Source organism: Pithys albifrons, chromosome 5 (genome assembly GCF_047495875.1).
Source record: "Pithys albifrons albifrons isolate INPA30051 chromosome 5, PitAlb_v1, whole genome shotgun sequence".
NCBI classification, from domain to species: Eukaryota; Metazoa; Chordata; class Aves; order Passeriformes; family Thamnophilidae; genus Pithys; species Pithys albifrons.
The window spans coordinates 41,602,022-41,615,703 of record NC_092462.1 but is presented as its reverse complement, the minus strand read 5'-3'; the positions used below and the strand labels follow the sequence as shown (position 1 = coordinate 41,615,703).

Genomic DNA, 13,682 nt, shown 5'->3' with positions numbered 1-13,682 from the left:
ACTAGGATTCAGGCTGCATACGAATGGGACAGGACCAACAGGATTTCCAACTAAATGTAATAGCTGTGCGTATTTGATTACTTAGGACGGACAAAATGAAATACCATAAGGACCACAATAAACATTGATAGACTGAACAAAAACACGGTAGTGACGTGCTTCAAGACAGATAGCAGAAAGTGATTTTTTGTGACAATCTCCCTAAGGCTTTTGTGCTGTTACCTTTATATCCTATCTTGTCTGCTTTTATGGCCAAGGAGGGAAAATTTGGGAAACAATTAACATAATTTAATATATCCAAAATCGATAATTGTTTTCAGTCTAACATTGCATTACAAAAACAGTATCTGTCACTTTCTAGTGATGAAATCTGGCATGCAGCCAACATGATCTGTATGAGGATGACAACACTATAAATATGTAATTTTGGTGTTCCTTTTCTGTGACTATGATAAGACAGAAGCAAATACAGATATGGCACTAAGTTTTATGAGAAAGGGGGCTACAAATCAGATTTTTCTGGACACAAAAATTTTATGTAAACTTTTATCCCAAATCCCTAAGTAACTGGGTAAAAAATTCTTCACTTTTTGAAAAACTATCTTTGTGAACTAACCTACTGTTCCATTTTGGTTTAGAGCAGTCTTTCAGAAGTAATAGTCTCCTTTTTTTTCCTTCAAAAGACTTTTGAATTTACTGACTCCTTTCAACATGTAGCTCCAAATTACAAATATTCTGAGAAAAAAGTTATAAAGGGTGCTTAACTCCTGTAAAGTCACTCTTAGAAGGCAGAAAATCAGGAAAACCTGTTGTGAGGAAGGATGGGGATGCTACAGTTACGGATATTGTGCCATCATGCCAGGCTGCAATTAGTTTTGCTGCTCTTATTCTTTAAGACTGCAGCTGCTACTGGTATCCGTTAACAAACTGAGAACTGATTTTTTTCTTAATATTCTTCTATTTGGTTTATGAAAGACTTACATATACAATTGAAATACTGACAGAGCATTTTAGGAGTCAACTGGGTACACTCAAGACTTATTGTGTGAAAGCCTGGATATTGCCATCAATATTGCCATATTCTAATGAAAAAACCCACAAGGAATAGAGGAAGATACTCAGGGAAAGAGGGGTAGGAATATTTCAAACATTTTTCTAAATCAAATTTTCACCGTAACTGAAGATACAAGAATCTTTGCTGTTTCATCTTAGGCTTTTGCATTCTTGAACCTCTTAACTGAAAATGTTGCACAGACATGAAAGATTTTTCTAGACTCGTACAAAATACAAGTCATAATTTCCTATAGATTTTCTACATTCAGATGATCAAAAGCTTAATAGCCTTGGGTTTTCTATTGATCTGTCTGTATATAAACACACACATCTCTATAATTAATCTGTTCTTTAGAACTAATGACACTTGTTCTGTGACAAGAGTATTGCTTTGCTTTGTTTCCTAAATATTTAGTTTTAAAGGTAGAGGTCCAATGACAAACTGACAAAATAAAAAGTTCCAAACAGCAAATGAATACTATCTTCAGTTATTGGTTCAGATAAAATCTAATACATGTATACAATTTGTATATAAATGTATAATTACTGATAAAGTGTTACCATATAACAGAAGCAAAATTTTAATTTGAGATGAATTGAAAGTCACATGAGTTATATATAATAATCCATGGAATGTATGTAAGAGAAGATTCTTTTGCCCAGACTAGTATGTTTTCAACTATATATTTATATAAAAAAATACATGTAGGTATAGGCATGTCATCAAAGAGCAAATATACAGTACCTTTCACTATCTTATCCAAATAGTGAGCTTGAGAATTAAAAAGAAAAAAAAACAGACAGACATTTCAGAAGTGTCACATAAAACAAGAGTTGTTCAGAATTCACATGCAAATCAAGCAGGTGCACCTGACATGAGAGGTCTTACATTACAAAATGAAAATATATTTCAAAGCTTTTAAAAATGCATTAAATTCTCTTTTCAGCAAACATCATCCTGATGCAATGAAACTACTTCAGGAAGAAGGCCTGCAGAAGAAAAAGAGATGCTACCTTTCTGAGATTACATTTTTCTTCTGACTTCTCTTCACATGCTTTGATTTTTACATATTAAACAAAAATATAATCAAAGCTAGCTAAAAAATTCAATTTTCAAGACAATGTAAGAGCAACTCCTTAGCATATGAGCTTTAAAACACTGACCATGCAGGAAGATCTTTGCTTTGCAGGTCACATATGACTTTGACCTGCATTAACAAGCACACTATCTTAATTCTTGTTCGATTAGCAGGATTTTTAGGAGGGTTTTTTCTTCCGCTTCAATTCAGCCACAGTTATTCTTCTGAGCACACAAACCAAGTAAATAAAATAAGATAGACTGTATACATGGGGTGGAAGAGGGTATAGTGGGGTTTGTAGTGTGGCGATCCATTTAATTTCAAAAAACAGGTGAAAATTGAACTTAGGCTTTAGAAATATAACAAATAAATAACATGGTATATATAAGAATAGCAAGACTTTTTTTTTATAAGTTATGACACTAAAAATGTCGCAAAAAAATTTGAAGAGGCAGATGGATGAATGACATACAGAGCATAAGACGGATTTCAAGCAGCAGGCCTTACTTTTAATGCACGAGACACAGCACAGATGGGTTACATGTTCCCTGTTTACTTCCAGGAAACAGACACAAACTGCAGTTGTGTTAAAGGGGTTAATGTCATATAGCAAACCCACACAGGACAGGTGCATCACAAACTACAAAACACAGCCACCTGCATACAAGGTGACATGAACTGAGACCGCTGCAGTTGGGACATGCCAAGCTGAGTCAACAAGGTTGGATACAATCCCCTGTTTTTGCTGTGGACAAGGTCTCTCAACACAGCCCTCATGGGCTCTCTTCATTTCAAAATGTGACCTTTCCTAAATCCCTCATGGATGATGGCCCCTGTTTGGCAGTTCTCTGCCACTTGCTATGATCCCTTTGGGTGGGTAAGAAAGGCATTTCCAACTATAGCCCTTCCTCCAGTTTGAATGAATGGGAAAAAGCTCCTTCTGAGTCCAAGTAGGGAGGTGATGAGAGACATCACAGAAACCACAGTGACTGTTATGACAAACAGGTAGGAACTTTTTAGTCCCTTTCTCTTAAAGAAACTTTCAGGTGTCCAGTGCACTGCTTTTTTTTTTTCCCCTATAACAGTAAGGTTAAAGTGAGAAAAAGTAAGAAGATGAAAACATCAGTTACAGAACATTTAGAGCAGCAGCAACAAACCAAGTAGCTTTTCACATTAACCACAAACAAAAAAAAAAAAAGTGATACAGCTGCATTTCAGGGTGGATCAAATTCTTCTCTTACTCGGCCAGTATAATCCCACTTGCTCCCACATAGCATAAAATACAGTATAGTATGTGTGGAGGAAAAATTAAGCTTTATTTCATAAAATGAAAGCAATTAGGTCTGTCTGGGGAATGCATCTGTCCACGAGTAAAACATTAAATGCCTCTACAAATGTAGGCATAGGTAACAAAACAGAACACTAAAATACCTCCTAGGCAACTGAAAACAGTCCCTGCAACCCCAGGCCCCCACATGCTATTTCCTTTCAGAAACCCAATCTTCATTAAAAGAAAAAAAAAAGAGTAAGGAAACGGTCTTTAAGATTTTTTGTAACCAGTAGTCCTATAAGAAGTCAGTTCCAGAATATGAAACTATAATGCTCATAAAACAAGTTCTACCTTCCAGCATCCTTTTACTCATGGGCAGTTGACATTAAGGAGAGCAGTAAAATCTATTTTGGTTAATATGCAGCATTGTAGAAAAACATAAAGCAGAAAATGAATGACTAAAAATAGTATAACTCTGCAGTGAAGTTTAACTAGCCATGCTGTCTCCCTCATCTTCACAGCACTGCAACTGAAAGAGGAATGAACCTGCGTGGAATGACAAAATACAAGCCTTCTCCACAGAGAATTCCATGTGGGATTTAGAGCACTTCAGTAGGATGGAGGATCTCAGCAGGTGCTCCTTGTCAAGATATTTACACCTCTGGCACATGTAGGTTATGTTATGTCCTTAAAAAGTCTAATTACAGACCAGGTAATACACCTACAGGAGTTTTCTTGCAGAGTTTAAGACTGTGCTATTTAAAATCTTGCTATTATTTCCAGGAGTAGAGGGACTTCATAAAATAGCTCCAAATGGAAAAAGAAAAACAAAAATGAAGATATAAAATTTTTACATTTTCTGGGCTAATTGAAATCCAAGAAGATCTAAGCGGCATTCAAAAGTCATATAACATAAAAATATCAATGATGCTATCAATCTGTGGGGATATTTATATAAAGGTGTGGAAGATAAATGTATTTTACAAAGAATGGTAACAGTCAGGCAAATGCATATTTAACACAGCATATTTCATAACCAGTCAGAACGCTGACTTTTTTTTTTTAAATTTAATGTCTCTCATTAGTTTCCTATCAGAGATGTCAGTGTCTTCCTTATTCATATGCTACTTCCTCCAGGTATGACAGAATAGCCTAAGAATAAAAGTATGTATTAAATCCATTTATTCCAATCAGCTCCTGTTTAAAGCAGCATGAGTCACATACCCATTGATTTGATGTTCCTTAATTGGTACTTATAACACTGCTTTATTCTGATTATTCTGTCATAAAGGATTATAACAGTGACATGCTTCTAAATGCTGTATAGCAAATTTATATCTCTCTTACTTTACATTATTATCCTCCATCAGACATCTTCACCCATCAGAATCTTTGTAACCTGTACACTACACTACATCATGCCACATATTTTTGGAGTGTATATTTAGTCCCATTACAGTTTTGACTCAATAGCTCCACAAGAGTCATGAGTTATTTTGCTCTAAGAGCTAAATTGACCTCATAGCAACCACCAGACATGAAGCAAAAATACAAACGATTGTGACCAAAGCCATATTGATCGAGGTCAGCCTAAATAAAAAACAACTTTTAAGGTTTTTTGCCTCCTACACCTTGAAAAGGTGAGTCAAACCCCTGCCTCCTCTCCACTAATACTATCAGCTTTCTCCACTCCTTACTGCATTACAGCCTCTTCCTCTAAAAGAAAACAGGAGAAACTAGGAGAAAATATAGCTGAAGGTGGGGAGAAAAAAAGAAGAGATGATGAAGAAATAGTTTCACTATGTGGCAACAATGAAGAATGCTGTTCTGCTCCTCTCTGAGCAAACCGTTTTGTTTACTCTCCCCATTTCCCACAGTTCATTATTGCAATTCCCATTCACTGGCACGACTCCGTAAGTATGTCTGCAGGTAACACACAGGCCATACTCTCAGATACTGATCTGCTGCAGGAACATGTGAACAACTTTGCATTGGTCATGTTTGAGCTTCTACATAACCTTGCATCAAATATCATATAAGGAGATAGCAGGTTTTTCTTGGAATAAGAACTGACTGTAAGCAAACTAATATGTTGGTACTCTACTGTTTCCCTTAAGCTTTTTACACATTTATCCATTTGTTTGGAGTCAGAAAGTTTTAATATTTTCACTTATTATTTTAATTAATTTATAACTCAGGCAATGTTTGGTTTATGGCTACCTGTGAAAGTTTTATACATTTCTTCCTTGTGGATGTGCAGAGCTAATAGTCCTCATTCAGTACTCATTCTCTCACAAAAAGCAAATGGCTGAGGCGCTTGTAGCAGGCACACCATGCCAACCTAAATAAAGAAACAACTGTTCTCTTACAGACTTTTCTGTCACCTTCCTTCCTAAGTCAAAATTATTCAGTACAGTATCTTAATACTCCTGGTATGAAAGGAATATATTCTTATCTCATTTTACCAGTGAGTAACTAAGGCATAGAAAGATCAAAGTGAGATGTCTCTACCCACTTGGCTACAAACACCTATGATGTGATTTTCCAGAATATTTAGAATTATATAGGATTTAATATACAAACCAACATTTTAACAACTCACACACAAGCAAGTCTTGTCCCCAAAAACTGAGTAACAGAGAACACTCCTTTAAAGTCTCCATTTGTGAACAATTAACAGAAAACACACGGTAGAATCAAGGGTAGAATCCAATTCTTCAAAATCCTCCGGAACCAGGAGATCACCCTGTGCACCAGCCTCTTATTATGAACATTACTTGTTACTCCCTGTGCATCCAAGCACTAGCAGAGGACGAGGCACACACTTTAGCAGTGGTTTCACAGACATTTGCCAACCGAAAACTCATTGCAAGCTTCATGGAGAATGTAGTTTGTAAACAGGTTTTGGTGCTTGTTTAGGAGGAACTGGGTACAAAACTCAGAGTTGACAGCTCTGGTTTGACCTCTCTGATCTATTCAAGACTCAGTCCATGGTGGTTTACTTCTCCTGACATGCCTACCAGATCACCCTTATTTCCTTCCATTCCTACCCATCCACAATTTAACTATCCTGAAAATTAAACATCTTTTTAACAAAACTCCCCAAATATCCCTTGTAGTATTTAAACCTAGTATTTCTTATCCTACCCACAGCAGACTTACAGAGTAGTATACTGATTCCTTTAGGCAATTTCTTTTACTTCCAAAGAGTGACTATAAAAAGCCATGCATCCATATGCAGATTCTGAAGAGCTCCATGCCTCTACTGGAAAACTTAGAGGAGTTCAGAATTCATAAAGTACTACTGTTGGAGCCTGTCCTCAGAGAGGTTCACTCATGTCAAATTCAGCACCAACTACAGTCTTTCCTGAGTCTGTTCTGTCTGGCAAACTGCTTCCTAACTTGGATTTGTGCAGCTGATTATTCTTAAGCACAGAAACCAGCATTTGTTGACTTGCACCTTATTTTCCTGCATAAATCTGTGTTATTTGTTAAAGTAATTTTAAATTCTTGTCCTGCCTTCCAAAGTGCTTGGGGGCAGCAGCAGCCTTTGGTATCATTTGTAAATGCAATTCCTGTTATTCATCACTGAACATTACTGAAAGCACATATTCTTCCACTGTAAGCAGCTCATGGGCATGATCCATTCTCTGAGTTTATAAGAACCTTGTCTTTGACACACCATATGTTCAGAGCATAGCTGCCAATAGAGGAAGATTGCAAACACAATTCCCTTTTGATACTTTTTTACTCCTAAATTCCCATTTTGCCCTTCTTATAAAGAAGAGCACATGGATGGAACTATAGTTTTACAAAATTTTATTTCTTTTCCACCCTATACAGGTCAAAACATAATCTTTACCCATAACTCATACCTTCTCCATCATTTATGCATTTCAGATATCTGCAGAGAGACCTGATTTCAGAGCAATTTATCCCTTGCCAAAACTGCAACCATTCTTTGCAGCAATCATTTATGGGCTTTTAGGCACAAAGGCACATAAACCCACTACATTTTATATTTTTTTTGTTCTGGAGACCATTCCAATTCTACTATAAAGTAAGATTTCTCATCATTATTACTGGAAAGCCACAGACACCTTAGAATACTTTTAAGGATGTAGCAGACACAGAAAATTTGGGACTGTTCTTAAGTTCATAGGCAGTGTGGATTCCTATTCAAGAACTAGCTAACTCAAACAGGATTTAGAAGAAAATGTATATGCCATTCAGGAGTTAAAACTATCCCACATGTACAGGCTGAAAAAGTTTCCAATGCCCATTTGTGACCCCTGACAAACTTGTGAAGACCTGCCTCAGAGGGAGGTAAAACCTACACTTACGTTAAGAACTGCATGAAAGGTAAATTTGGCTTGAAAACGTATCAGGGGATGGATCAGGATGGGAAGCATTATTTTTTCCATCTTTCTTCCTGACTGAAAGCATTTACAGAATGTGTCTGACCAGCATGCAACTACACAATGTACAAAAGCACTCACTCTCTCTTGGCCACTTCAGCTCAAGTAAGCTTTGTAACATGCTTTAAAATTCTTCACATCTCAGAAAATTCTGCTGTTCTCCGAAAATGTGCTGAACTTGAACTTCACATGTGGTCCCCATTTAAATGCAAATCAACCAATTAGCAATTTAAAGTACGCTAACAGATAATTTGTACTTGAGATACTTGCTCTTGAAATGTGTTAAGGCCTGACCAATAATTCAATTTTTTTCACAGTTCCAGAACCATGTGCACTATCTTAAATTCACCTGGTACTTTTATGCTTACCAATGTGCAAATAATTTGCATATTCCAGGCTTGGCCTAGATAATTAATAACATTATCTTTAGGCAGAGGAAAGATCAAAACCAAATTTTGTTCTAAATTTCATGAAATCTTATTAAACTGTGGTTATCTGTCCTCTGGGTGCCAAAAAAGTCATCATCTCTTTTTTGTGGGGTTTTTGCATTGAAGGTACTGGTATAAATATTGTTGTGAAATCCCAGTTGCAATGTAGTCAGGTGTTTTGAAGGTCAGATTTCGCTCACAATATGGTGGTGAACTAATTGATATTGGATATAATTAATTTTGAATATTTGGTTCATTTTATCTAATAAAGACTTTGAATGTCAAGGGTCATATCTTCATTCAGATACAGTCTTACCTTTAAGATGAAATTTTTACTCAGGTATAACTCCATGAACCCATAATGAAAGAAAAACATAAATTTAGGAATCTTGCTAATTACAGAATATATTAATACAGCATTAATTATTCCAATTTGAGGGACAAAAATTTTCTTCTAATCAAAATTCTAAAATTTCAAAAGAATCTTAAAATCTATGAAGAATTCCCATGAACATTAAATATGTGACACATTAAACCGCTAGGAAATTTAATACTGTCAGTAATTTAAACTCTGGAGAAAAGTAACCCATGCCCGGCAATTGGCATCAACACTGAAATGGTGGTGGTCATTACGACACCAGCTGTCCATGCTGCTCTCCTGCAGATGTGGAGAAGACGGATCAAGCCGTCAAACTGGTCCCTGACTCACTCTGTCAAGCCTATGTGTCAAAAGTATATAGTGCAAGGATATACAGCCATATCAAGTTTTCTGTAAGCACTTTGTTTAATTCACTGGAGGAACACATTTGTCTTTACTTGCTCTCTAATCTATAAAGAGATAAAGTGTCATTTCCCTGCAGTCATATTTGAAATTTGTAATATAAGCAGCCCTAAGCTAAACATGTGTTGAAGAGAACAGGTGCAGACCATACAACTCACTGGATAGATGATGTCTTAGCATTCCCCAGCACTAGCTGTACTTCTGTGCTTATGCTGGTCACAGAGAAACCAGCACACAGATGCCTTCATGTCAGAAGGCAGAAAACCATTTTAATCAGAAAACCATTTTAATCAATCTCCAAAACAGAGCCTGTGCTAATGGAAACACACTATGGGAGAGTGCTCTACATGTTAATTAATTTTTTTCATAATTCTGAATATCTAAACCAGATGACTTTCCTGTTTTTCTGGCTAAAATAGCTGAAACTAGAAATCTCTTGCTGAAGAAAACTTATTTTTTGGTTTCATTGGTTGAATGTCATGGTATTGTCTTTTCATGCAAAGAAAAATGTTAAAATGAGTACTTTGCTGCCCCTTGTTTTTTTTTCTCAGCTAAATTTTAGGGGAAATTCTTAGAAGATGAACCAATTAGATTCTGGTTCCTCCTGGAATATAAACAGAAGCTGTACACTTCTTAGTGGGCCACCACTGGATTTGATTTACAGTTCTGTATACCAAGTAAAGTAGCCTCATTCAGCACTTGAGAGTAGCATGGAAGTACCATGATGTTAACTTTAGCCCTCCTGGGGGATTAATATGAATGCTTAATGATATTAATCCACATTCAGCTCATTCATGTTTAACGATATGCTTTCCATGCATACATAAATATTAATTTTGGATTGAAAGATAATCGTTCAACATGATAACAATTAAACAGCTGTAACCTGTCTCATGTTAAGTAATGAAGCTGCAGGCAAGCTTTATAAACAGATGGTCTTACCCACCCATGCTTAATGCTAAAGACTTTTAAAAAAGAGGTGTTGACAATTCTGAACAAGAAGGCATAGTTTTAATGCAAATTGGCCGATTTGCAATTTAGATTACACTAAAACTAATTTAGTTTATAGAAAAAATTAAGCTGCATTGTAAAACTGAGATGTTACACAGCACATGGATACAGCAGCTTCCCCACCAATATAATTATTTACTAATTTTATTCAGCTAACAGAGTTTAGTGGAAAAGCAGCTGGAAAAGTATTCATATTTATGGGCTTCCTATGACAGTTAGTTAATATACTCATGGTCCATGACAGTTATATCACAAAAAATAATAGACCTTCTGAAACAGTATCTGTTCTAATCTCACAAAACAGCTACTCAGACAGGAGAGGGTCACTGAACTCACTGCAAGCCAGGACTAAAAGGAAACAAAAACATACTTTAGCACAACCATGTTATGAAAACTTAATTACAGAGCAAATTTTCATCCAGGCTATCACCTGGGCACCAGCTGTGCATGTACAGTCTTGTATCACACTGAGATGCAGGTTGAGCCTCAAAAAATAATATATGGATGTTCACCTCAGATCCACGAATGTCACTTCCAGACCAAATAAACAACTGACAAGTGATTTTCCATAACTTTGCAGTAAATTATTGATTTACCCTCTTCTCATGGGGATACAGCAAAAGGCAAAACATTACATGAAAACATTTTAGCAGGGCTGCTGTGACAGTACAAGGGGTAGTAGCTTTAAACTAAAAGAGGGCAGATTCAAATTAGATTAAGGAAGAAGTTTTGTCCAGTGAGCATGGTGAAACACAAGAACAAATTGTCCAGAGAGGTGCTGAATGCCCCATCCCCGGAATCATTCAAGGCCAGGTTGGATGAGGCACTGAACAATCAAATCTAGTTGAAGATGTCCCTGCTTTACTGCAGGAGGGTTGACCTCTAAAGGTCCCTTCCAACTCAAACTATTCTATGATCCTATGATTTTACGGTTACAGTTCTCAGGAGGGAAAAGATAGTAAACAAATCAGGTGCCTAAACTGTTTAGTATTTGAAATATACATCACCAGTGTTTAGTTCAAACCTCTAAGATGCTAAACAATAGCACCAAGCCTTGGCTTTTGTTAATTCTTATTAGATTAATTTTACCAAAATACTGGGCATGTACTTATCTGATGAAGATATTTGATATAAATAAGTGGAAGTATGTGTTCACAGCAAAGGGAATGACTCACAAGTGTGGCTGACATCAAGTGTGGTATTGAAGTTGGAGCTACCCTGTGCCAAAGATGCGTAATGGGACAGTGGGTATCAGCAACACACATCAGGTTCACTGCATTAGGCAAAACAATTTTCCCCACCTGACTATACACATTGCTTCAAACAAATAAAACCCCCACCACTTTATTTAGTCTATTATGCCCTTTATCACAAATCAAATTATATAAAATACACATGCATATTATTCCTCAAATCCAGTCTTCCTCAGCTTTAGGGAAACACTGATGTTTAATCCAGGCAAGCATGTCTAAATTTTTTTCTGAACAAAAAAAAATCCAACTTTTGTAATCTATGATTTTGCTTCCTGACATCCTGAAGCACTGAAAAAAAAAAACCAAATCAACAAACAAGAAAGGGTATCTGGGAACTTAGGGCAAATAGAATTTCCTTTGCTAAATTCCATTTGAATATTTTCAAGTACGTGTAAAAATCAGCATAACTGAAAAAGCAATCTAGGGTTTAAGTGACATTAGAGAGAAACAAAACTAAGGACTACTTTCTTCTGATTAAGGAGATAGGTTTGTTTTTTCCTTCATTCTACATTTTAACACAAGTCAACTTGCAAGACAAAGAGTGGGCTGAGAGTGGACAGATAGCCAGCATTTAGAAATACATAAAAATCATTACCTGAGGTGCAAAACATTTGTTACCATTTTAAACTGCATTCATGCTTCACAAAAATACCATAAACTCTTTGATCAAATGAGTTATGGATTTCGATGATTCAGTATACATTCCAGTTAGCGCCTCTGTGAGCAATGCATAACTATCTACCTCATTTTGTACATCCAGCTAGAGATCTGCAGGGCTACTCCTTTCACAAAAAGTGAATAAAGGGAATTGCCCTTAAGATTTACACCTTCTTTGGAATATTTCTTTCCCAAAGAAACTGTAAATTTTGGCTGTTGCACCTCCCATGACTTTCAGATAATAGCTGCAACAAAGAAACACATTTGCATTCCTATAATACTTTGTAGTACTGCAGCTAAATGGTTAAGGAAAATAAGAAATGCGAAGGGTGCAATAGTTTATTTTTAGACATATAAAGGGGGAGTGGGAGTCTTTCATGTGTGTAACGCAAATTATGTAAAGATTATGCTACTAAGTAGAGAGTTGTAAGTAGCACAAAATGCCTGGGTTACAAATGGAGTATGACAATAATAAACTGGTTTGCATAGAGACACATTCTGAAGTCCCTTGTGTTTTGAAATTTATTGTTCAGAAAGAGCTATTACCTACTGTAGGGCAGGTGAGAGAAAAGCAATTTGACTCTTCATCTGCCAAGCTGAGAAGGTAGGAATTCTTACACCACTAAGTGGAAATACTCTTGGAAATGAGCAATCAAATGACCTGGCTTCTTCGTAATACTGGGCTCCTGAAGAAAACAGCTCTAAAAAATAAATATAATAGCAGGCTAGAGCCTGTACCTCCTTCTCTCTTGAAGGCTGTAAGGGCAATATAAACAAATCAAACTATCTTTACAGCAGCAGCCACAAAGTAAACACCAATTTAAAGAATAAACAGGTGGGAAGACAGACCTGCTTACCCACTGCTGAAGAAAAACTTGTTTGTGCTTAATATGTTGGAAAAACTGTTCAAGAGCAGTTCATCCATATATAACTACGACCCTTGAAATGCTGCCAAGGTCAGCGAGACCAACAGCAGAGTGATCTGCTGAGTAATTGCTCGTTGGCAAGTTAAAGCAGTCAAGGGAAAGGCTTTATTCTACTTCTAAATATTTACTTTCTTTTATTTTTCAGAAAGCAGTTCTCTCCCCACCTCTCTACTTTCTTTGTCAGCATGTTTTCTGGAAGCTCCTCAAAAATGTTAACCCTGTAAGTTCCTCCTGGGCCTCTGCAGACACACCAATTGTGATTGCTGTGAAAAATAATTCACGACTCAATCTTACTACTTTCACACCTGACTCCTTTCTACAAAATAAAATCTTGCCTCACCTTCCTGGTTCAATGATTTGGTAATCAGTTACAACAGCTGTAACAGGCCCACATTTTCCCTGCCCTCAAAGCTCCCACCACTGTTTCTTGTGACCACCAAGCACAGCAACCCCACCTGCCTCTCAGTCAGGGCTACAAACTACCTGGGAACGCAGCAAGGGTTTTACTATTTTTGAAATACTTGTGCTCTAGTGATGGCTTAGCTGTGCTAAGACATTGAAAGTTAGAGTCCTTCCAAAACTTCCATGAAAGTTAAAATTCTCCAGCCTCTTTTTAGCTTGTGCTAAAAGCAAATCATTCTATATTCACATCTAACCGGCCCACTGCTGTTAGACTTACTGTCCTATCCTGTTGCTTCAGCTACATTACCTCTTTTAACCATTTCTCCTCCATCTCTTCAAGCATAAAACTATGTGATTTTTTTAACTGGATTTTTTTTTTACTATTCATATTGTCCATGATTTCC

General features: G+C 36.6%; 1 protein-coding gene across 1 annotated transcript in view; it reads right to left on the bottom strand.

Annotated features, from left to right (window-relative positions):
* Nucleotides 1-13,682, bottom strand: part of TENM3 (teneurin transmembrane protein 3) — a 608,874-nt gene that overhangs the window by 64,402 nt on the left and 530,790 nt on the right. Inside the window, exon 15 of the mRNA XM_071556284.1 lies at nucleotides 1,799-1,825. Within this exon, the coding sequence (XP_071412385.1) occupies nucleotides 1,799-1,825 (27 nt within the window). The remainder of the gene's footprint in view (nucleotides 1-1,798; nucleotides 1,826-13,682) is intronic.